This window comes from Pipistrellus hanaki, assembly GCF_964339955.1.
Source record: "Pipistrellus hanaki genome assembly, chromosome: 6".
NCBI lineage: Eukaryota > Metazoa > Chordata > Mammalia > Chiroptera > Vespertilionidae > Pipistrellus > Pipistrellus hanaki.
Window position 1 is genome coordinate 70,251,569 of NC_140508.1, and position 26,723 is coordinate 70,278,291.

The 26,723-nt window shown below is 37.0% G+C and overlaps 1 protein-coding gene across 1 annotated transcript in view; it reads right to left on the reverse strand.

Annotated features, from left to right (window-relative positions):
- The window catches only part of DCC (DCC netrin 1 receptor), an 893,480-nt gene that overhangs the window by 125,546 nt on the left and 741,211 nt on the right, over nucleotides 1-26,723 (reverse strand). Inside the window, exons 14-15 of the mRNA XM_084888913.1 lie at nucleotides 22,307-22,417; nucleotides 11,324-11,518 (exon numbers count right to left, since the gene is read on the reverse strand). Of these exons, the coding sequence (XP_084745039.1) occupies nucleotides 11,324-11,518; nucleotides 22,307-22,417 (306 nt within the window). The remainder of the gene's footprint in view (nucleotides 1-11,323; nucleotides 11,519-22,306; nucleotides 22,418-26,723) is intronic.

The window sequence follows — 26,723 nt, forward strand, 5'->3', positions numbered from 1 at the left end:
CACAAACTCAAAGTAACCTGACAGACACCAGAGAAATCGCTGTGGTGTGTGCACTGTGTTTGGAGCTTCAAAGTCACTTCCCCCTCCATTCAGATAAATAGAGCCCCAAGAGAGACAATATACAATTTCACCCTCCATTGCCAAGCAGTGGAAACTCTTACTACTCATCAAAACTTCTTTAAACACATTCCATTTGACAATATATGTGTCCATGCTTTTGGTTTCCATATGCCATTAAACACACACCCTCAATTGTCAAAATAAACAGCTCTAATGTTTCACTGCAAGTTCAAATAATAAAAGATGGTGTGGTCATCATTCAAGGGACTTGAAAAAAGAGAACATAGTGGAGAACCGAATGATTACTCATGATCACAATGTTACACTGTAGGAAAAGACTGTGATAGAAATAGGGTCAAGGAGAAAAATAACATCATCACGTTTCTGCCCCAATCCTATAACCTCTCCATAAGTACAGTTTTGCTCAGTATTTGTATAATGTTCTCTGATTTCTGCTCAGAAATGACTAATTGGTGTGTAAACCTTCTGAATTAGATTACCATAAAGTTAAATCACTTGCTTTTATTTTTGTGGGTATAATTCCTGGCTCTGTATATATTTTTTTTTTAAAAAAAGAATTTAGTTTCATTGCTGTAAACGTGCTTTGCTATTAGGAAAAAAGGCCTCTGTACAAATTCATTGTATTCCAGACAAGTTTCATTCCTGTCTCTTGCTGGACAACAGAGGCCTGGCCACATTGCAGAAAAGTAGACAGATAAACACACAATTTGTATGCAATTTCTAGTTTTCTTCTGGACATTGACATAAGAGGTGTTGGCTGACCAGCCAGAAGAACACAAAACCTTTGGATAACTGAGGTGATACTGCTGTTGATTATGAAGTTAGAACCATCTTATCCACCTACTTTCACTCCCAAGAATCTTTCATGTGGCCATTCCCTGAACTCTATTGGTTTCTTTCACCCATAACATCGCTTTTGTGTTGAGTTCTTTTTCAATTTGTCAGTTTTTAATATTGGTCATGATGCTTTAGAAAGTAGATGGTACCAGCTCCAGAATTTTTGTTTTTCTTTTTAAATTCAGAAGGATATTGAGAAAAAAATAATCATCAGACTGTCAAACCTCAGAGGGAAGGTACGGGAGGGTGAGGTTAAGGGGGAGAGATCAACCAAAGGACTTGTATGCATGCATATAAGCTTAACCAGTGGTCACGGACAACAGGGGTTGGGGGCATATGTGGGGAGGGGTTTGGGATGGAAATGGGGGGGTGAGGACAAATATGCGATACCTTAATTAATAAATTAAAGAAAAATATTGAATCACCTTTTTGTATTGTCTTTTTAGGGTTGCTATAGCAATTTATACAAACTTGCTGACTTAAATTTAGAAATCTATTCTCTCTCAATTATGAAGGCTAGAAGCCTGAAACCAAGGTGTCGGGGGCCACACTGCCAGGGAGGATCTAAGGGAGAAGCTGCGGTGACATTCCTGGCTTCAGGTGGCTGTCCGCAGACTTCCTAGCTGCCTCACCCCAATGGCTGCCTCTATCTTCACAGGACTTCCTCCTCTTCTCTGACTGTCCTCTGCGTGTCTCTTATAAGGACACATCCTTTGAATTTAGGGCCTACCTAGTAATCTGGGAAAATCTTATTGAGAGATACTTAACTTAATTCTACCTCCCAAAACTCTTGTTCCAAACAAGATTCCATTCACAGGTTCTGGGCTTTAGGAGGTAGACATATCTTTTCAAACCACTACACCTTATAAAGAGACATAGCTAAGCAATCAATAATTTCCAAAATGTCACTTCTCTACTAATTATTAAGAAGGCTATGTTGACATTCACTTAAATGCTTTTAGAAAAAAATGATCCCTTAGCTTATAACACTATGACTTCTCAGAAATACTCTAGGCTGCCAACACAAATATTTAATCTCTACTAATTAAAGAAGTAGTTTACTAATGCTGTTTAAGGAGTAAAAGCCCGTTTTATTATAGTTCTGCTTTTAGTTCTTAAACAAATTAACATACAAAGAAGCAGCAAAAAATAAAACCCAACTTGCTATGTGTTCTTTTAATGATTTGTAACATAATCAGCTAGTTCCAAACTACATGACCTTTTTTATTATTATTCTTATGAGACAGTAAAATGCTTAATTTAGGGAAAGGTTATTCCTATTGAGCAAGTAGAATTTGAGATAACAAGTTTCCAGTATAGTTAAAATGTTCTAAGTTTTGGGCCATGTATAACCCTGGGCCCCTCTCAAATGATGGTGTGAAATAAAGTGTGTAATAAGTTACACTTTGGATATTCTACATAATAACTTAACTGATTAATATGCTTCAGGGTAGACACTGCTAGAAATAATAAATACCATTCAATTGCTATCCTTAATTTTCTAATTAATCTGTACTAGTCTCATGAGTAACATATGTCGCTTTTTGTGATAGGATATTGATTGTTAAAACATCCCCTGCCCCTCACACCCACACCCACACCCACACCCACACATGTATAGAACCTGAGAAACAGAAACATTTTTAGATGCACTATCTAATGAAGTAACTTGGCATTTTTAAAGGTGGGCTTCTTTAAATTCTTAACTAGATACATTTTAATTATCTAAACCTTAACACTCTGTCCCACAGTCTGCTCTCACTGAACGATTAAATGCCTGGGCATAATCCTAAGAAGGAGAACAAAATTCTTATCTTCACAAGTCACATGGATACAGGGAGAAAGACTGGATGCAAAGACTTGATGCAAAGAGTGGATGGGGAATAAGTGAGGAATCACTCTAAGTAATCAGGCTATCAGAAGATATACTTCAAGTGTCTTTATAAGACTACCAGAGGCCCCCTGCATGAATTTATGCACAGGTAGGATCCCTTGGCCTGGCCAGCAACTGGGGCCAATCGGGGCCATCTTGCCCAGTCCCAATTGGGGCTGATGGGACCAGCTGGCCAGGGGAAGGGACTGATAGAGGCTAACTATGGGAGCACACTGACCACGAGGGGGAAGCTCATGCATGGAGTGTCTGGCCCCTAGTGGTCAGTGCGCATAATATGCAACATTTTACTTCATTTATCCTTTTCAAGAAATATTTTTATATTTATCACATAAGACTTTGGGAGCCTAGAATATGTGAGAGAATATGCCTTGCATTTCTTAGTAGCCCTCCCAATTCTCAACATAGTATCTCAATATGTAGGTATATACAATACAAGTAAGAAATTGAAAAGACATAATATACCATTTGGTCTTTTAATAAGATATATTTTATTTTGTTTTGTATTAACTGTCTGCTCTATGGAAAATTCATCCATTTGGTGTTTTGACTATGCCAACTCAATGGCCAAGAATATTTGAAAAAGAAATTATGACTCAGATAATATGCATTATGTTGTATTGAATCCATCCACACCTGTAACAGAAAAAGCAATGAAACCAACTAAGGTGAATTTCAAATGCTAAGAAAGCAAGGAGAACATAAATTGTTCTTTGGATTCCTTAGAGTTCTTGTTCCATTCACAATATTTAGAATATTCTAGACATTGGGCAAATAATATTTACAGGGAGAACCATATACAGCAAAGGTAAGAGGCATATTCAATCAAACTTGAGATAAAACTACAGACATACACATGTTTACATAGAAGTTCCATTTATAATAGAATCCCAACATGAAAACTGTCAGAATAAAGTTGTATTGTAAAATTACTGGTATTATCTTAAGAACAAGCAGAGATTCCCTGTGAAAATAACACAATTGCAAAGTAATAATGCAAAAATGAAAGGTAAGTTGACTTTCTTCTAGAAGTGCTTAAACATACAATAGATATTTTTCTAATGACCCTTTATGTCCTCTAGAAATTCAGCTGGAGTTCACGTTCACTATTGCCTCACTATAGATAAATACTCTGAATAAGATATTTGTGCATAAATAAGGCGTAAGTAAGTGTATTCTCCCTTTTTTATGTTCTTTACCATTAAATGACTTATTTCTATAGGGTTTTATGACCAGGTTTTTCAAACTTCAGTTTAAAATTTATTTTTTATAATTCTCCTTACATCCTGCTTCAAAAACTATAAAGCAAAATTTGTTAACCAACACCTATAATGTACTTCATTTAAAAGTAATAAAATGTTCTCTACATGGTGCTTATTCATTTTTTATTCATGAATGTCAGCTATTCTAGAGGCTGCTGAAGTGCATTGATATTTCTGATTTAAAGTGTTCGCATGTCATAAACTCAAAACTTCTATTTTCCATGCATGATGGAATTATTTTGATGGGAGGGGTGATGCTGAGGTTAACATTGTAATTTACATTGTATTCAGTGAACTCAGAATGCACTCTGGGAGTTATAAAGGTTCATTTCTTCGCAAGCTAGGAAACCTGTTTCTAAGAGCACTCAAGTTAAATTTATCTCCAAAAATACAATCTGACAGGATCCATTCTTGATGAGATTGGTGACAGACATCAGGAAATAGAAGGAAGTTTGACATCTTTGGTACTCTTGAAAAGCTAAAATTTTGGCATACTGAAATAATAAAATGACTGCTTAATTGTTTATTAAAGGGCTTCCACTTCTGATCAATGTAGATGAATAGGGAATGGATTTACCTCCTTCCTGGATCAAGTTACAAAAACAAAACAGACAAAACATTTTTCTGATATTGGACATCAGACAGATCAGGTGAGTGGTCTCTGGGAGAAGAGAAACAAAATGAATCCACTGATTTCCTGAGCTTATTACCTGGGGAAGTTTTCAGGCTGCAGAAGAGAAACGGGAACCTAAGGAGGGCTCAGTGATTTTCTTATTGAGCATATAGAGTTGGAAGTCTGAGAGAAGCAAAGCAATTGGAGTTGGAGAGGAAGAAAACCAGAGAGCAGAGAAATGCACAAAAGAAGAGTTCTGGAGGTTGATGGGGGGGTCCCTCTTGAACATTCATCTGAGTGTTTATCAGTGCAAATTATGGGGGAATTTTCCAGGCTTGGGGAAAGAACCACAAGACGTTAGCAAGAAAAAATATTTGCTGTTCAATAATGGCCAGTAAGTGGGCTCCCAAAAGCCAGTTTTTAAAGAAGTCACATAATTTTGGGAATTTAGGCAGAATACTCAGAAGGAATGGGCTTAATAGTAGGGCAAATTAGCCTTTAAGCTATTAGATGGTACCAGTGGTCTAATACCATGTAATAGCCTAAAAGCAAACCTCAAAAGGGTCAAAATTTTTCCAAGTAACTTAACTGCATTTTGGAACAAAACTTGAGAATTATTTTTTTAAAATTGCAGAACTCTTAAGCATCACAAAATTAAAAAATACCACGTCTAAAAAATACACATGCAAAATGTAGATAATATGCAGTATGTCACATTGCATTCATCTACATCTGAAAAAAATCAGAAAAAATTCCATCCAAAGCAAGGAGAAAATGTAATAAAATAGATATGGACTCAAAATGACATAGATGAAAAAATCTGTAGATGAGAGCATTCCTTATGTTCAAGAAGGTAGAGGAAATTTTGAGTACATTGACTAGAATGTGGACTATATATAAAAGAACCATACCAAACTTATAGAGATAAAAACTGTCATATGTAATATGAAAAACATACCAGATGGGATTAAGATCAGAATAGCCATTACAGGGAAAAATAAGTTGCTTTAAAGACATAATAACCATAAAAAATGAAACACAGACAAAAACAACAGAAAATAATGAACAAAGAACCAGTGAGCTACATACAACCAAAAGCTCCATGCATATGAGTAAATGAAGTCCCCAACTGAGAGGAGTAAGAGTGGGGAGGGGGGACCTACTTGAAAACAGCCAAAAATTTTCCAAAATTTAAAAAACCTATGAACCCAGAAATCCAAGAATCTCACTGAACTTCTAAGCAGAAGAAACATAAAGAATACTACCCTGAGCTATCATAATAAAATTGTGTAAAAGCAGCAGAAAGAAAAAAATCTTCAAAGCAACCACAGACAAAAGACACATGTATAGAGGCACAAAGATAAAAATGATTACAGCAGTTTATTCAGAAACAAGACAATATAAGAGATATTAAAATAGAGTAATGCCATATAAATAGCAAAATAAATAAAATTTATTGACCTAGAATTCCACCCCCTCTGCAAATGGTAAAATGAAAACTTATTTAGATGTACAAAAATTAAAAAAAAAATTAACAACCTAAGTCCATTACAAGGAAGTCATCCTATCTAATAAAGAGGGAATATGCAAATTGACCATCCTGCTGTAACAAATGGCTGTGCCCACAGCAGAGGCAGGGATCCTGTAACACAAGATGGCTGCACCCACAATGAAGGCTGACTTCCCATAACAAGCCTTAATGAGCAATAAGCAGGGACCTGAGGCTGCCTGACACTGGGCTGAGGCAGGGGACCTGAGGCTGTGCCCCTCTCCTGGTGGGGCTTGACAGGGGACCTCAAGGTGCACCCCCCACCTAGACCGGGGGACTTCAGGCCATACCTCTCCCACCCCCACCACTACCAGCCCAGCACTGGGCCAGGTGACCTGAGGCCATACCCACCACCTGGCAGAGCTTGACCGGGGTGGGGATGGCTGGGTCTGGATCTAGCCCAATGTGGGTGGGACTGGCCTGGGTCTGGGTCTCATGTGATTTTGAGGTGCACTTAGGTGTGCGGAGACTTGACTCTGATTCCCATGGCGTGCACCAGACTTTGATAGGAAGAAGATTTTTGTATACATTTTACTAATTTTCTTTTATCTCTGACACTTTTATTATAGAGAAAGGGCAAATAGCAATATTAAAATATTTCCTCTAATTAATTCCCTTTTAATGTGCATGAATTTTGTGCACCAGGTCACTAGTTCAAGAATAAAGGAAAATTATATCTTTCCAAAATTTGGATTAACACAAAGGAATGAAGAACACTAAAAATGCTTGACTACATAGTTATATATACAATACATCTTGTGCTTATTTTTATCTTTTATAATATTTGATTATTTAATGAAAAAAATAATACCAATGGTTTATAAACTTCAATAATACTTTTGTGAAGTCAATAGTGATAAGTCAAATATACAAACTATAAATTATTATCAAGCACTAATGAAGCAAAAGAGTTATAGTTAATGAGCTCACAAGAATGAAACATAAAGGATTTGTATGCATGCAATATTAGCATAACTAATAGACACAGACACTGGGGCTTTTGGGGTTTGCCCGGGGTGGGAATGGATGGGGGTAGGGGGGAGTGTCAATTGGGGGAAAATGGGAAATATGTAAAACTTTAAACAATTAAAAAAAAATAAAAAATGAAACATAAATAATTAAAAATAAGTAACCTCCCCAAAATTCAGAAAGAGAAGTAAAAGGGGCATAAAGCATATATGGGACAACAGACAGAACAATAACAATAAAAAACCCACACAAATAATAGGGTGGTAGATATAAACCCAATTATATCAATATTAATATTAAATGTAAATGGCCTAAACACCTCAATTAAAATTCAGAGACTATTAGATTGGATGAAAAAGCCCAACTACATGCTGCCTACAAAAGTCCACTTAAATATAAATACACAAACAGTTTCAAAGTAAAATAATGGAAAAATATGTATCATGCTAACTTACAAACAAAAATTAGGCTGGAGTTGTCATTGATATCAAATGCAATGTGGATTACAGAGCAAAGAATATCAGCATTGATAAAGAAAAATAGTTTATAAATGATAAACTGGCTAATTAATCTAGAGAACATAACAACCCTAAATAAATATGCACCTTAGAGTCAAATTGCAAGGGGCAGAACTGGTAGAACTAATAGGAAAGAAAAATATTCACAAGTATAATTGCTTAATAAAGCAAAGCTCAGGCATCTCTTTTTCTGTTGTTGTTTCCCTCCCCCCTCCCCCGCCCCCATCTGTCCTAACCTTAGCTCACAGGATAACAATTCTCAAAAGTTCCATGATTAAACTCGGAGATTCATACCTGAAGCTATAGTTGTGTTTGATCGGAAATTTTAGGACTGTGTCCTATCTCACTTGGTTAGAATATTCTGTTGTTGCATGAGAGAGATATGATTTTCCAGAAGACCCTGTTTATTTGTGTAAAACAAGTCAGGCTCAGATTCGACCCCAGCTTCCTTTCTCCATCCCAAAGAGCCAGGTCTTTGCTGTTTCTGGCCAAATTTATCTAAGTGTATTAATGTAACATTTAACTCCCTCATTAAAAATTAGCTTTGACTTTTCTTGTTTACTTTAATTCTCTTGCTGTCTTCCCTCATTAGTAAAATGGAGATGATATCTGACACTAACAAAATGTAGCCTTTGAAGGAATAGACTGGTATGTGTGAAGCACATGGAAGAAATGCACTGAGCAGCTGTCCGCGAACATTAAATGACATGGGTAATTAAGAAGAGATTTGGATTATTCTGACCCAAACAAAGTATTTTTTTAAATACAGAAGATGGAGGAATCATTTTTGATTGAATGCTTGGATTTAGTGTTGGTAGAATGAATGACCACATGATCCTTTAGTTATCAATTTGATTTTACAAGTGATAATTCAGGTTATAAAACTCAAGATGCAACCTGAAAGGGTTACAAGAAAACGGGAATATGCCGAAACTAGTTTGGCTCAGTGGTAGAGTGTCAGTCTGCGGACTGAAAGGTCCCAGGTTCAATTCAGGTCAAGGGCATGTACATTGATTGCGGGCACATCCCCGGTAGGGGGTGTGCAAGAGGCAGCTGGTCAATGTATCTCTCTCATCGACATTTCTAGCTCTCTATACCTCTCCCTCTCTGTAAAATAATCAATAAAAATATATTAAAAAAAGAAAAGGGAAATAAAGAGGGGAGATTTTAGGTTTTAATAAAAGACACACATTTATTTACTCCAATGAAGTATTTGCTCCTCTAGTTCAATAATATTATTAATCTTTCCTAAAAGATTCTTCCAAATAGCGTTAGAAAATTCACCACGTGTAAGACAGGGCATGTGCTTTGGACCTCGGGGAGTAGAAAATGAGAAAAGAGTTACAAATAGAAGAGTATGAATTATTAATGAACCTCCCTGAGGCTGTCCTTAAAGATGGCTAGAAAATGCCTATAGGTTGAAAAGAACTAACCTAAAAAAAAATCATAAAAGATAAAACCATTTCTCCTGATCTATTCTGAGTAATGATCTTAGGGAATGACCTTTCATCTCCCCCTCACTCCTCCCCGGCAACCAATGCTCTTGTTGAATGCCTCTAACTCTCCCACTAGGGATTTTCTCGGAATTCTATTATCGCCTGGATCCATTTGCATTTTTGCCTTTCACAAGGAATTGAATGTCACTGTGTTGTTTATATTTTTTATTCAAGTTAATTAATTGTAGTAAATAAATATTTTATATAATTCCATCCATTTTTTTGAGTTTTCTGAGTTTAGAAACCTAGAAACTTCAACTATTTTTTAAAAATCTGTTTGACACAATCTACTATTTTTTAACTGTGTGTTGGTTATAGTCCACTTTTAGGTAAAAAAGATAACATGCTTGAATACTATAAATGTCATAGTTTATAAAAACACAATTCCAAGCACATGTTACTATATTATATATATTTGCTAAACTGCAACTGCTGTTGTACAAAATGATACAGAAGAACAATGCCTTATTTACATGTATGTTTTACCTTTAAAAATTGCAAATAACTTGACTTTTATTATCTCATACAAATATTGTGAGGTAGCAGCATGCTATTCCACTTTACAGGTGAGAAAATGAAGCTCATATAGACCCACAGCCACTGTGCCACCTTTGACAGTGATCCATTGTTAGAGACAGAATTCAAACCCTCATTCAATACCAATGGATTCTAAACAAATTTAATCATAAATGGAACATTCACTTTTTAAATCTTTTTTTTACTAAACAGTTTAAAATAAAAATATTTACAATTAGTATTATAAAAAAGAGATTTTTTTTCTTTTAATCTTTAATGTTAAAAGGATCACATAGGTCATCTTCTCCCCCATTAACCTTTAGAAGTAGGTAATACATTTTCCTTATAAAGTATTTTAATTAAGGCAAAACTTTACTGGTTTTGCAATGACCAAGATGCAAATGTTCATACTTATATGTCTTACAAAAACTAACCTCCTCTATTAACTCTTTTTAATATTTGTTAACTCCCTAACACCATCAAATAAAAGATAAAAGGTACTCTTCCCACATTTTCACTGAAATAAATCACTTTCCCAAGATTAATCATTATAGCAGAGAGAAAAACATGGATCTAAACCCAGATTTGAAGTGCCATCCAGTTCTGCCTTTATTTAACTTTCAGCATGCTCAGATTATATTTTGAAAATATGTGTCCTTTGCAACCATGCCCTCTACTAAACATTATTTAAAGGAGAATAAAAATGAAAATAAATAATAATTCAATATTCAGGAAATAAAAATAGCTCTCTGTAAGGGGGTTAAACACTTCAAAAAAGTGATAGTTGATCATTCAAACTGTAAAAGTTTTAATTATGCATGTTTTTTTTCATGGGGTAACATTTCTAAGAACATTAGTTTACTGTATATCTCTGCAAATCCACATCAGTGTTGGTGACATATTTTAATGAAGTCTCCTTATGATATGTGATAGATTTAAATAATTTCTTAAATATCACATCTGAAGTACTATACTCAGTTGTGTCAGTAAATGAAGGCTGAGTACAATTTGAGAAGAACTTGAATTGGAGAGGGATCAGAAATAAATGTCGAGAGGAGCTTGATAACTGAGCTACTGGCTTGACTGAAAATTTGTTTTTTCATTTTGTTGTTTTACAGTCATAGTGACATAGCCATAAAGCTTTATATATAAATGCAAAAGGTAAAGGAGAGAATGTGACTAGATAATTCAAGGTTAAAGAAAATTGACAGGCTATCTTTCTAGTAAGAGAAAGATGAAAAGTATATTGACTCATTTTATAAGAATTTTTAAGATTACAAGTTTCCATTTATCAGTAATAAGAGAAAAATCACCTAATATATGTTTCATATCTTTATGACACATAGGCAAGGGTACACACAAGGGTACCCGCCCCTGTGAATAGTCCTAGATAAAATTATACAATTGAAAATCCAGAGGGGAAAATGTGTGTTTGTGTGTGTTGTGGATGAATAGAAGACAGAAAAAGAGAATTCTTTTAAGAATATAAGCTGCAAGCTGAAATAACATTCAAAAACAATTTTTCAAGAAAGAAAATAATTGAAGTAAATTATTTGTTTTCCTTAACAGAATAAAAACCGCAGGTACTCACCTAACCTCTCAATGGAATAATACCGTTGTTTACTATCCACACGCACTGTCTCGGCATAAGGGCTTCCAACACCATAACCGATAATGTAACCTCGCACCACGATGTTTGGGTTTAAGGGAGGAGTCCAGCTCATGATGATGCAGTTGGTCTGGGGCCTCACATGAAGAGAGCTTGGCTGATCAGGGACTTGAGACTCTAGAATTCAGAGAGAGGCACCATCAGCCTGTCTCCTAGTAGAACACACAGCATGGCACAATTCCCATTCAAACAAGACTTAGCATCATATTCCATAGAGGCTCGGATGGTATGTTACTTATGGCCCATGTCCCTCCGTGTTCCAGAATGTGAGGCATTTTCCAAGTTTGATTTGACTTGCACAGAATTTCTTAAGCACAAGAGGTTACTGAATACTGTCCATTCTTCTTTATTCTAATAGCTTTTCTCTGGGGTTGTTTTTTAAAAATACATATTTGTATTGATTTCAGAGAGGAAAGGATAGAGAGAAAGATAGAAACATCAATGATAAGAGAGAACCATTGATCTGCTGCCTCCTGCACACTCCTATTGGCAATCGAGCCTGCAACCCACTCAAGTGCCCTGACCAAAAATTGAACCTTGATCTTCTGGTTCCAAGGTCGACACTCAACCACTGAGCCATGCCAGTCAGGAAGGAGTTTATGAATTAATGGGAATTGCAGACAAGTAACAAGGCAGTTGTAATATACTATTATAAATATTTTGGTAGGTTTAATACCGGCATATGCAATCCATTCTTTGATCAGGTAAATATTCTGGGAAGAAATTTAAAAATGTGCCCTTCTAAATTAATAGTCCTTTAGTGTTTTAGCACAATTAGTAAGTACTCAAAAATATTAGTGATTTGAACCTTATTCAAACTATTTGTGCTCGTGATTTCTTTCCTACTTGAAAATGTCAAATGGTAACATTTGCCAAACTATGCAAGAAAATTTGATGATTAAAAGAAATAGTACAGTATATTTTTTCCTTGTTGTAATAGCAAGAGGAGATGTGATCTCTCCCAATATTACCTACCATCAATTCACATACTTCTAGCTTAAGTGTTATAAGAAAGTGTGTTTTCTATTCAAGTTTTAAAAATAGATACTGTACTAACGGCTTCTCAAAAGATGCTACATTCTGAAGATACATCAGTAGCATTTTCTAAAGATGCCTTTTTCTTCAAAGATTCCCATTTGTAAACAGAAAAGAGACACAATAGCCTTTGTCCTGAAGAAGCCTGTGATGTAATATGCAAAGGCATCATAAAAAAAATCTCAAAACATGGATAAACCTTTACAGCAAAACACTATGTCTGTGAAGGATTTTCCATTATAAACCTTAAGGAAAATAATAAGAGAAATGAAAGGGATGGTTTAATATGTAAATTAGCCAGTCAAGGAAAGACAAATACCATATTCACTCATAAGTGTACTCTAATGAACAAAATATATTGATGAACAAAACAGAAACAGAGGCATGGATACGTGTTAGATTGTTCATAATTCAGAGAAGCCCATTTGTGCTCTGCTATTCACTTCTTAATATAACAACAGAAATGAACATTTTTCTTATACTACTATGTGAGTGAGTTTTCTCCAGTGCAGATGATGTTAAAAAGCATGAAAACAGTTACTACTAGAATGAACTAGAAAACATTGACTCAGAAAATCTGCTGTGGAAGGTGTGTGACATGAATGCTCTTTGGCGGCTAAAACAGAAATTCGCTACTCAGAAGTACTTGAAACATTTCGCAAATACCTCTAGGACAATGAGTGCACATATAAGGCAGAGATAAGTATTAAGGCAATTAATGAAATCACTTGAAACCAAAGAACACATTTGGCCTGAAATATGCAAATTAATGAGGCCCAAAATTTCTACGGGAGTCTGAATTATTAAGATAAGTAGGTCAACTGCCACACTTGATGATACGATGAAATTATGGATCCTTAGTTTAATTTGTTTCTAAAGAAGAGTTATTATTCTTTCAGTGGTGATTACAGATTCCCACTAATGAGTAATGTTCACATATAACACACTAGGAAATTTATCAGATTAATCCCTGTGAATTTTCAACAATTACGGTGGATTGCCTATGTGCCAGTCATAGTATTATAGAAGCAGGTAGGGGGATATGGTTTCAAGAAGGTAAGACCACAAAATAAAAAATGAAAGGATAAACAAGGAAATTATGAGATCTTGGTAAGTGCCAGGCTGGTGCAATAGTAATTGACTCACCAATGAAGGCATCACTGGTAGGGTCTAAGGTGAATGATTAGAAAGTGCCAGTCAAGCAAACAACAGGGTTGGGAAGCTTTATAGGCAGAGAGAACAACTACTGGAGAAGTCTTATAACAAGAGTGAGATTGGTATGAAAAACAAAACTAGCGTGCTGGCATGGTGCAATGGTTGAGCCTTGACCTATGAACCAGGAAGTCATGGTTAAATTCCACGTAAGGGCACATGCCCGGGTTTGCAAGCTTGTTACCTGATATAGGGTGTGCAGGAAGAACCGATCAATGATTCTCTTTCATCATTGATGTTTCTCTCTCTCTCTCTCTCTCTCTCTCTCTCTCTCTCTCTCTCTCTCTCTCTGAAATTAATAAAAAAAGAAAAAGAAATAAAAAAAAGCAAAGAGGGTCATTGTACCTGGATCATAGAGGGTACGAAAGAAAATGAAGATAAAAAGGGGGTCACCCAATGGGAATGTAAAATGGTGCAGTTACTATGAAAAATATAAAGGCAGCTCTTCAAAAAAATTAAAAATAGCATTACCATATGATCTTTTTAAGTGTTCAGAAAGCAAAATTCCGAGTTGACCGACTTTTTTTTTTATTTCAAGCTTGGTGCTCATTGTTTTCATACCTTTGGGCCTCAAAATGATGCTAATATAAAACCACAACACAAACCAATGGTTTATCTTATTTTATGCAAACTTTTATTTTGGTACAAGCATATGTCTATTTGCCAATGATTCTAACTACAACCAAAAAAAAAAATTCTTCTGGCAACTGTATTAATTTCCCATTGCTGCCATACCTTATTGTTTAAACAAAGAGAGAGAACTCATGGATGTGGAGACTCTGTTTCTCTTATCACCTCTCTTTCTGTCACTCTGATCTCCTGCTTCCCTCTTAGCTTAATCACATCTGCAAAATCTCTTTTGTCATGTGAAGGAATATTTTAAAGGACATGGACATTTTGGAAGCCATTATTCAGCCTATCACAACTCACAATATTTTCCTTTCCTTCACCTTCTCCTTCACCTTCTCCTTCTCCTTCACCTTCCCCCTCCCCTTCCCCCTCCCCTTCCCCCTCCCCTTCCCCCTCCCCTTTCCCTTCCCCTTCCCCCTCCCCTTCCCCCTCCCCTTCCCCTTCCCCCTCCCCTTCCCCCTCCCCTCCTCCTTCCCCCTCCCCTTCCCCTCCCCCTTCCCCTTCCCCCTCCCCTTTCCCTTCCCCTTCCCCCTCCCCTTCCCCCTCCCCTTCCCCTTCCCCCTCCCCCTTCCCCCTCCCCTCCTCCTTCCCCCTCCCCTTCCCCTTCCCCTTCCCCCTCCCCTTCCCCCTCCCCTTCCCCTTTCCCTTCCCCCTCCCCTTCCCCCTCCCCTCCTCCTTCCCCTTCCCCCTCCCTTTCCCCCTCCCCTTCCCCTTCCCCCTCCCCTTCCCCCTCCCCTCCTCCTTCCCCCTCCCCTTTCCCTTCCCCTTCCCCCTCCCCTTCCCCCTCCCCTTCCCCTTCCCCCTCCCCTTCCCCCTCCCCTCCCCCTTCCCCTTCCCCCTCCCCTTCCCCCTCCCCTTCCCCTTTCCCCTCCCCTTCCCCTCCCCTCCTCCTTCCCCCTTCCCCTTCCTCCTCCCCTCCCCCTTCCCCTTCCCCCTCCCCTCCCCCTCCCCTCCCCCTTCTCCTTCCCCCTCCCCTCCCCCTTCCCCTTCCCCCTCCCCTCCCCCTTTCCCTCTCCTCCCTTCCCCTCCCCTCCCCCTTCCCCTCCCCCTCCCCTTCCTTCCCTTCCCTTCCCTTCCCTTCCCTTCCTTTCCCTTCCCTTCCCTTCCCTTTCTTTCTTCTTTCTCTTCCCCTTTTCCTTCCTTCCTCCCTCCCCTCTCCACCACCTCCTTTCCTCTCTTCCTTTTTTCTTTCTATTCTTCAATTTTTTCCCCCAAGTAGTCAAAACTTATTTTTCTCATTCATCTGCCAAGAGATATTCCATTTTTCAGAGTCCAGTTTTTGAATGAGTTTGACATTTTATTATGTAGTGTTCATTCTCTCTGGGTGGTCTCATCATCTATTTTATCAGTACTATGGAAATAGCTTTATGCATTTCTTCTCACTTTGTAAAACAATGAATTTGTGACAATCTCATTTCACTCAACAATTACTTGATGAGGCTAGTAGGGCTGGAAATTAGAGACTGCTTCTGGATTCACTATTTTTGCTACATCCCATTTGTGTTTTCAGTCACAATGCAAATTCTTGCTAGCCAATGCAAATTCTTGCTAGCCAATGCAAATTCTTGCTAGCCAATCTGCAATGCAAATTCTTGCTAGCCAATCTCCCTCATTTCAGGGTAGAAGTTTAATTTTAAACTACATTATGACAGAAGTGCAGAGCAGTTTCTATCTGCTCACTTCAAAATTAGAAAGGGGGGCAACACAGAGGTTTTCCCCAGCTTAATTTGCTAGAAGAGTGATTTTGAACCTTTTTCTTCCCATGGCATTGGTAAACTAATTACTAAAATTCTGTGGCACACCAAAAAATATATTTTTTGCCAACATGACAAAAGTTGGTATAATTTTGATGAATTCACACTGGACATCTATTGTTGTATTGACTGTTGTCACTTATTTATTTGACAACCCGGGAAAAGAAGTCAGTGGTCCTGACTAAGTAGTCAGGTATTGTGTGTTGTAAGGTCTTGCCTCACACTGGTGAAAAATCGCTGTCCTAGAGAGTACTTTGCTCAGCTTCACCACAAATTCTCTCATACCATTCGTTATGCAAGACATTTACAAAAGAACTTTGGGGAATTCTAACAATCTTGCCTTTTTTAAGCTGATGTTTTGAGGCACAAATTAAATATTTTACAACTTCCCAGCTGTTAGTTATTGAAACATGGTTTCAGGCAAACCTGAATAAACAGTAAGGTTTGTTCTATCATCACTTTAACAAAACCCCCTAATTAAAGGGCAGTCCATGAGGAATAGGGGTATTTCTCTAAGTTATTGTTGATTGTCAGCCGCTTAAGCCAAGCAGAGAATGCAGGAGGAAGTCCGGAAGCCACAGGAGACAGAATTGCTTTCTGCTCTCTGCACCAACCACTGTGTCTGTGCAGCTGATTGCAGGGCTCAGAGTTACCACCTAAGGAGAAGATCACCTCATTGAGGTTCACCAAGAGACTCCAAAACCATGGGGGAAAGTAATACACCCCAAGGCACCTAGCGAGGGCTAACACTGCAGTTCCCTTCCAATGCAGATTTTTTTTGGCTGCAGCAATGTCTATTTCTGTTAGTTTTCAATCCCTTCTCCATATCCACAATTTATGAAAAATCATGCAAGTTTAATATAAAAATTTCTGACTTTGGAATGTTTAGAATTCAAAGTTTTCTAACATTAGCCATGAAAGATTTGGTAGAACTCATTTATATATTATTTTATGGCTTAAACATATACATGAATAATTTTAGATGGGATGAGGTGAATATTTTTTAAAAACCTCCTTAATATCCTATATAATAAAAGCATGATATGCAAATTGACTGAACTGCCAAGCAGTGGAATGGCCATCCGAACGCCCATCCAGACGACCACCCAGGACCATGCTATGACACCCACTGGCACCAGGCCAGCCAAGATGGGTGCGATGTGATTTGTTGGAGGCATGGCAATCACCCCATGATCGTTCCACAGAAGGATGCCCAGGCCACTGACTGGAGGGCTGAGGCGGGTAAGCAGGACCTCCCTCTGCAAGGAAGCCCTGGTCTTGGGTGCCAAAGGGAAGCCAATGCTGGCAGCCAGGGGAAGGAAGGCCTACTCTTGCATGAATTTCATGCATTAGGCCTCTAGTTCATATATATTTTGCAAGCCATCAGGCTGAGTTTTCCTTTGGAGCTACTACTGACCAACTCTGAAGTTGTACATTTGTCCAGATATATTAATTCCCATCAAGATTCATACTCTTTAACATTTGAATAACAGAGATATAAAAGAGAAAAATAGGATGGAAGATGAGAAATTTACATCATTTTAGGGGAGTATCTTAGTGCAAAGAGGCTATGAGTCAATAAATCGAGAAGGCCTTAGGACCAATATGTCTGGTCCTCTTAATTTCTTCAGTAAGCAAATCATTGCTTTACAAAGTACTTGAAACACCTCTCACCTTCGCCAGTTTGGCTCAGTGATAGAGTGTCGGCCTGTGGACTAAAATGTCCCAAGTTCGATTCTGGCCAAGCGTACATGCCCGGGTTGCAGGCTCGATCCCCCCAGTAGTGGGTGTGCAGGAGGCAGCCAATCAATGATTGTCTCTCATCATTGATGTTTCTATCTCTCTCTTTCATCTCCCTTCCTCTCTGAAATCAATAAAAATATATATTAAAAAAAAAAAGAAACACCTCTCTCCCACAATCATATGGTTAGATGCTCTAAAATGGCTATTAGTTTTCATTTTGTTTTGAAGGTGAACAATCTCAAATCATAATTCATAACAGTACCAAGTATAAGAAGTATTAACCCTACTCACTATCTTCTATTAATTTTCATTTACCTTTTTTGATGATGCCTTGTGGGCAAGGTCAGGATTGCCTAAGCAATTATCATCCATATAGCAAAGTGGAAGAATGAGAAAAGAGAATATTCAAAATGTCTTAAGATTATTGACTGGTAAATGAGTAACATTGCAAAGAATAAGGATACATTTGAACCAATATTGACAGAAATAATTTTCCTAAAAGGCATTATTTTATAAGAATATCTCCTATGCTGCCTCACACACCTTCCCTGTATACCTAGTCAACTTCTTTCCCTGAAGTTTCTAGCTCACGTGTTATTTGTCTTCATGAAATCTTTGCAACCAGTGCAGCCATTACCTGTTTATTCCTCAAGAGAGCTGTTCCAATCTTTCTCATGTCTGTACCCCTCCCCCCACTTGGCACACTTGAGGTTCTTAATTATATTTAATAATAACTGCATCACCACTAAAATGAAGAAAAGGTAAGGAGGTATGCTGCATTCATAAGAAGGACGTTATGAAGCCATGGACTTAGAAATGTTCCAGCAAATCCAATTAAGCAACATTGATTAGGACTCTGCTCATGAGCCCAGCATAGAAGATTCTTCATTAAAATAGATAGGTGAATTGGATTATGGCAAGATTGCATGGACATGAAAAGCATGCAGAGAAATAAAAGTTTTGTGCTATCTCGGGAGCTGAGACACTACATTTTAGTTTCATGTAGACTGTGAGTCATTCGAGTGAGGGGAAGGAGCACATGAGTCAAGTGGAGAGCCCCATCCATCCTGGGTGTTTTATGGGACCTTCGGCACCTCTGCCCATTTGTCTCCACTTCTTCTGGTAAGAGATACTGTCTCTGGGTTTGGGTAAATGATATGACCTCATTTCTTAGAATGCTTCGCCTTATATCACTGTCTCCTATTGTCCCAGGGTCAGTTCCAGAGCATTCATAGAGGCTCTGCTCTAATAATCTACACTGGACACTCACTCACAAACCGGGTCTGGAGTCTCAGCTCCCCAGTTACTTATAAACTTTAAAAGTGAAATAGAAAAATAAGATATCTGTAAAGCATATCCTGTCTTTTTATTCTTTAGATAAAACCGATCACATCCTCATGACTTTAGGCACAGCTATCTTAGCCTCCTTGCCAAACTTCTACCACTAACTGGGCTCCAGTATCAGGAGTGGCTTCTTTCTGGTCCTTCTGCTTGAAGGGCTCTTGTCTGACCTAAACAGAAGGCTGCCCCCTCACTGCCTTAAGATCTATGTATCTATTTTACCTAACCAAAGAGATCTTCTCAACCCCTTATGGTCAAACAGTAGTTCCTAACCATTTGCTATTCACTCTACCATGCTTTGTTTTTCTTTAGAGCATTTACCACTATTTCTATCTCAATAAAATGTAGAAACATTGAGAGTAGGGACCTTATTTATTGCTTCACACACCTATACCTAAAATAATGCCTGTTTATATATAGGCCTTCAAGAAGAAATACCTGTTGAATAAGTAAATACATAAATTAATGTTTGCTAACTTACTAATGAAGGGTATGAGCTTTGTGAATTGCCACTATGTAGCTCCACAACTTCTCAATTTATATTACCCATGACAAGTTAATGTCTTAAGTAAGACAGAAAAATAAGGTATTTGTATAGCTTAAATAACATCTTCTAGGATTCAAGTCATTTTTCCACAAAGTATAATATTACCTCTAGGGTTGTCCCAACTAGGTTGGCCCAAGTTTGCCTATTCTAACACCTTGTCTTTGTTTGTTTCTGTCAGAGTGATCTCCTCAAAATGCACATATAATTAAGTCACTATTTTAAAAAGCCCATTAATGACTTGCTTAGGCTAAAACGTATTATTGCTTTAATGATATTCCTAGAACAGAGTTCAAACTCCTTAATTTACTCTTGTCAGATTTAGAACCTGAGTATTTTACAAACCTCATCATATGTCATCTCTTTGTTTTAGTCTTGATGGCTTTTTTTCTCCAGGCCCCCAGCAGTTCCATTGTCTGTCTTAACTTTATACCTGCATTTAGCTCGCCCTCTCTTCTTCCTCTCTCAATTTCTAATGCATGCTTTGGTGCAGCTAATTCCTGTTCATTAAAGTCTCAGTTTAAATGCCAATCTTGATTATGTTTATCTATTTGCCTATTAATCTATTTCTCTATCCATCCTATGCGAATAAGAGGGACACAGCCAATATTCAACTGGCTTTGAACTACAAAGTGGCAATTTCCTATTACTTCACCACGAATGTTTGTCTTTCTTTGTTATACTCTAAGATCCACAAGCAAAAGATCATGTCTTCCTTATTTATTATTCTATCTCAGAGCTAAACACAGTGCCTAAAGCTTAGTACATTTTCTTTCAATATTCTTTGAACGAATGTGCTGTCCCGTGTCAGTGATTACCATTATTGTGGAAACAGCATTTGTTTATTATTTTAGTGCTGTCATAATTATTTTGTAAAATCTAATCAGTGACTATATTAAAATCATGAATGAGGGTAGATTCTTTAGAAAGAGAGAAAGAGAAAGGTCAAGGAGGAGAAAAATGAGAAGGAAGAGTTTGAGAAAGAGAAAGGGAGGATAGACTTGAGAAACGGTGATGGAAGAAGAACCAGAACCAGAATAAAAATGAGAAGGGAAGGAGGAAGAGAGAAAGAGGACAGAAAAGGGAAAGAATATAGAACTAACAGGCCTAATAGTAATTTCACTGTCAGTTATTTAGAAAGTTGTCTTGTGTCATCATCTCTTTTTTTTTTTTTTTTTTTTAACTTTCTCAGAGTTAGGACTTTATTCCAGATTTGTCTGACAATAACACCCTTAATCTCCATAGCACAGAACACTACTTCAGCACTCATATACTCAACAACTCTTTGTTAAGTGACTACCATCCGAGAAGACAACTGTGCATGACACATCCCCATGCTTGCTTGCCCTCAGATAATGTGGTCCTTCCCTCCAAGATGCATTCCAATTTAATGTCCTAACATCCCAGAGGGGAATTTTTTCTTTCAGAATATTAAATGTTGCATTCAACAACTGCATTGCAACTGACACTAAAAAAAGACATACCCCAAATGCATTCTACAAAGTGCTCTATCATGTTGAATACACTTAATTTTCTAGTATCTGTCCTTTTGCTTGTGACGGAGAAAAGTAAATGGGACTGAGGAAGAGTGTTATTTGCTCTCTGATACACATCATATAATTTTTATGTATATTGGGAATTTCATAACATTAATAAGCCTTTACACAAATACACATGCATTTCTTCTTCTTATTTTAATCCTTGTCTGAGAATATGTTTTTGTTAATTTGAGAGAGAGAGGAATCGAGAGGGAGAGAAACATCAATGTGAGAGAGAAACATCCATATGTGCCCCCAATCGAATTCTCAGCCTTTTGGTCTAAGGTGCGATGTTCCAACCAACTGAGCCAATAGGCTAGGACCACTAGTATTCATTCTTTTAGCCATTTTTTCTTGGTCCCAGTTTTGAACACCTAGCTTTAAGTTTACAGATCACAATTTCTTTTTGCAAGTATCACTCATTTACATGAATTTCTACCTCCTTCACTTCTAAGTTGTAATCTCTATAGTATATTTTTGTTTTATTGTTTAGATTTTTCTCTGTTGTTTTCATTTCTTTCTCTTGATTTTTATTTTCTTATTTAGCTATATGATATTTTTATTTCATAAAATATTTCTCATTTTCTAATTTTGAAAAATTTGCTTATATTTAATTGTTTGATTTTATATGAATTGCAGTAACTATCAAATCAAGAAAGTAGACTGTCCTTATATAAAAATGAAGTATCAAATATTAGTAACCATAACATAAAAAATATAAATTGCTGTTTTGCATAAGCCTCATAAAACAACAAAAAAACTGTGCAAGTAATTATATTTCATGATAAAATTATCAGAAATTGTAACAGTTCCTGTGACAAAAATGTTTAAGGTCAACTATTCAAAATAAATATAAAAAAAGGTAACTTCAAATTATCTTTTAAAAAGTAACATATTATAAAGATATACTTAATGCATAATTAATTTATATTTACATGGCATTAGTGAAGACTATAGTCATTAAAGGTTTTTGATTTTGCATTTAAGATATAGAAAAAAATAAATATCCCCCATGATGGAGTTCATTAATTTTTAAAAGAGAGTCTTTGAGGCTGAAGTAGCAAGAAAGATAGAAGTCAGAGTGGTAATGATTGAGGAAAGTTCTTACCATCTAGATCATTCTCTGGGGTCTCCACTGTGTACCAGTTGGAAGCTGGTCCCGTGCCATTGACTGTCATGGCTGACACTTGAAAACTGTACTGACTTCCTTTCTCCAATCCTAGGAAAAAGTTTTCCACAAAGAAAAAAAATACTGAGTAACTATTTCTAGCTGAGTTTCAAAACTTTTAGTTAAATTTTAACAACTGTAGACATGCTTTATGTTGTTTGTGATGGTTGAGGTAATTATTGTTATTTTGGCCAAAAGGTCAGACATATTATAGCAAGAACTCAAATTATTTTTCATATATTCTTATTTATCTTGGTCCACTTTATAAAAAATGTATCCCTGAAAATAGCCTGAGGGTAGATGCAGAATATAAAATATGAAATAATCAGAAATAGCAAGGATCATTTTTCCTCACAGTCCAGAAGAGGCCTGCCTATAAATCAAAAACCATCAATCTAAAAATTTATGTCTTTATCATCCTTTCAAGGTCAGTGATTATGTTTTATTTGGACAAAGCAAAAAGAATCCAAAGCTACTGCACTTCAGCAAAAATATTAGGGCTTTTGTCTCCTAAAACCATCACAAGACTTACTTTGTTTTGCATTGTTCCCATAATAGAGCATGACACAAGTCTATCTCTATGATAATTTGTACATATAATATTGCATACTGCAGGCTAATTTTAGAGAACAGGTAGATGAGAGAGCCCGTGGATCATTAGTGTGAGATGTGTTAATTTTTTATGTAAATAATTTTCCTTTTAGCTGAATCACTAGTCGCTCATTAACACAACAAATTACTATAAAACAGATGACACCTGTCAAAGGAACATGTGACTTTTTTGAGTTGTTGAGGACTCAGTTGCAATTGACAAGACCTTAAATATGAAGGTGTCGAACAACCCTGATAAAGGTAAAAATATAATCCCTCTTTGCTTTTTTTCATTAATCACAAATGGCACACGCATTTGGTGCCCAGGAAAATTAATAAAGAAAATAAACTACTGGGGAAAGGAGGATTATATCATGTACAACATTATGCATTTGCAGATTTTTGCATTGGAGAATGAACAAATATTGGTATTAAGGGAAACTATAACTTACTACTCAGAGGAGATAGTGTTTTAAGTGATGGATAGAATGGACTTCTGAATGTCAAGGGACAATTGCCATCGATAAATAGTACTATTAGAAAAGACAACTTGATTAACTCACCCACACGAAGATATGTATAACACAAAATGTCCTATTAAGGACTTCTGATTTTATAAAACAGACTGAAGCTCCATGAAGACATGGCCTGACAGTGGTGTTGGTACTGCTGTTTTTGTTATTATTGGTATTGTAACTGTACATCCATAGAACCCACCACAGTGCCTGACACATGAAAGGCACAGACATAAAACAACTATTGAAAGATCCACTAACACATGAAGAAAAAATAATGCTAAAATACACTATACAACATCATCAGGAAGGTGGCAAACACATACTTTTGAACATGCCTCAAGTAGGCTCATTGCTCACCATGTTTTGTCCTTTGGTTATCTGCTATTTGTTAATATTTGATAGCATCTTAATGAGATTTAAGTGCACAATACAGTATTCTGGCTCTAGGTGTAACACAGATCTCGACAACTTACACAGCTTGCATTATTGTCACTTTATACCCACTGAACAACTTTTCATGTACTCTCTCCCTTTTTTTCTTATTTTAATTTCTTTATTGATTAAGGTATCACATATTTGTTCTCATCCTCCCATTCCCATCCCAAACCCCTCCCCACGCATGCCCCACCCTCCTGTTGTCCATAACCATTGGTTAGGCTTATATGCATGCATAAAAGTCCTTTGGTTGATCTCTCCTCCTTACCCCCACCCTACCCTACCTTCCCTCTGAGGTTTGACAGTCTGATCGATGCTTCCCTGTCTCTGGGTCTGTTTTTGTTCATCAGTTTATGTCCATTATTTCCCCTAGATGAGTAAGATCATGTGATACTCTCCCTTGTCCCTGGCATTCTACACTCTGCTTCTATGAGCTTGACACCTTATACCTCCTGTAAGTAGAATCATGCAGCATTTGTCCTTCTGTGACTGACTGATTTCACTTAGCATGTCTTCCATGTTGTCACAAATGGTGGAATTTCCTTCTTTTTAAAGAAAATACTTATTCCATTATATGTAGAAACCACACTAAAAAACTCTTGTTTATTAGTGGACATTTGGGTTATTTCTTTCTTTTTAAAAAAAATATTTTATTGATTTTTTTTCATAGAGGAAGGTAGATGGATAGAAAGTTAGAAACATTGATGAGAGAGAATCATCAATCAGCTGCCTCTTGCACACCTCCTACTGGGGATGGGCCCGCAACCAAGGTACATGCCCTTGATTGGAATCGAACCTGGGACCTTTCAGTCCCCAGGCTGATGCTCTATCCACTGAGCAAAACCGGCCAGGGCTGGGTTATTTCTTCATCTCAGCTATTGTGAATAATGCTGCAACAAACCTGGACGTGCAGTATCCTTTCCAGATACTGATTGCAGTTCCTTTGGATGTATTCCCAGGTATGGGATTGCTGGGTCATTGGCAGTTCTATTTTTACTCGGCAGTTCTATTTTTAATATTTTGAGGAATCTCTCTACTGTTTTCAGCATAGTTTTTGCTTTCAAAGTTAATGTAGTTATTATTAATGTGTAAATGTTTAAAATATTTTAATATTAATAATACTTTACAGATTCATATAATAGCCAGTCATTAAGGAAGCTAAAGACAAGAACATAGAGTGCAAGCTGTAAATAACCAGGAGTTAGGATCCCTGTGATTTAGTTGGGAATCATCAGTTAAACTAGTAAACAGATGTTAGCAATGTCAGACTTCGGGCCACTGCTACCTTTTCAATAAAACAAGGGAAGGGTATAGGTGAGATAAATGGTATAGTTCCTGCTTTGGTTAGTCAGTCTCAAATCTCAGTGTGTGTGTGTGTGTGTGTGTGTGTGTGTGTGCATGCTCGCGTGCACATGCATGCACCTGCATGTGTGTTACTTAGCTGCTTCTAAATATAATTTAATTCTAAAAAAAATGTATGGTGCAGGTAACAATTCTTTTCTTAGCTGTGCAGGTAACAAAATTTCACTGTTGAAAGCTGATTGCCTATTTCTATCTCCAATAATACTAAGTGCCTTCAAGCTTTGTAATTCTTTTGTTCTATTTCTCATTTCTTAGAGCTTATGGCAAGAGACGGAATATTATTCAAACAATATGATCCTTCTTTATTCTCCTAATGTTAACCTTGTTATAAAATGTCTATGCTATTGTTTTAGTTTTTCAGTCCTTGAAATATCAATGTGTGTTTATCATTGTTTATTCTTTCTCGGCCATGAAACATAAGGAAACTCCTGAACTCAATCCAAAGCAAGCTTTTCTGAAGAGCTCTCAAAAATTCAAAAGAGCACTTTAAAATACAGTTGACAGGGCTTCCCACAATGAACTGATCATTGTGGTTTAAAACCCTTGTTATAACTCAGAATTACTTTGTTATTGCAGATGTCTCATTATTCTAGCAAAACACACACAACAACAACAACAACACACACCTGTGTAACACATAGAGGATTGTACACAAAAGTGTTTGCGTGTCTATACTGAATATATATTTATATCGTCAAATGAAACACTCTGGCATTTCCAACTTTCTAACGGCCAAATCAATATATCCACGTGTCTTTCAGGTATTAAAAACATGGGGTCAAATCCTGTACATTTTAAAGTGTTGTAGTTCGCCATAGTAAATCAATTACTCTGCTTACTAGAAAGTGCATAAGTTACTAAATGTATCCTGGGGACAAGTGAAAACCAGAGCCAATCTCCCAGCGTCAGTGCCGCACTGAATTCTCCATGCTTTGCGGCATTGAAGGTATGTCCACAACATCTAGAAATTCCCATAACATCTATGTGGGAAGCCACTCCACATAGTAGAGGGAGGGAAGGCCAATGTTTTGTAAAATTTGTTTTTCATGTTTTTAGGGCAGAAGGCTATTTTCTGGCTCTTTTTAAATTTCTTTGCTTCAAATTAAAACTGGCACTTGTGTGGCTTTTGTGCAATAAACATCAGTTACAGTTTTAAATACAATTGCTCAGGTTATGCTTGCGTTTTATAGGTGCTGAAATGAAGAAAGAACACCATGAGTGAAGCCTTCAGATTTGGAGTCAAGAGTCCTACAAAGCAATGCAGATGAGAGCAAGCACTTGTGAGCCAGTCCAACAACAAGTTGAGTGATTTCTTCCCTATAAGCTGGAATGATATTAAACCAGCGTGGTGATGGGTTATGTCACGTTGATTTGAAACTCTGGTTGCCACACATATTTTAGATGAATAAAAAATGTGGGACTAAATTATTTATTTTAAAATAAACCAAGTT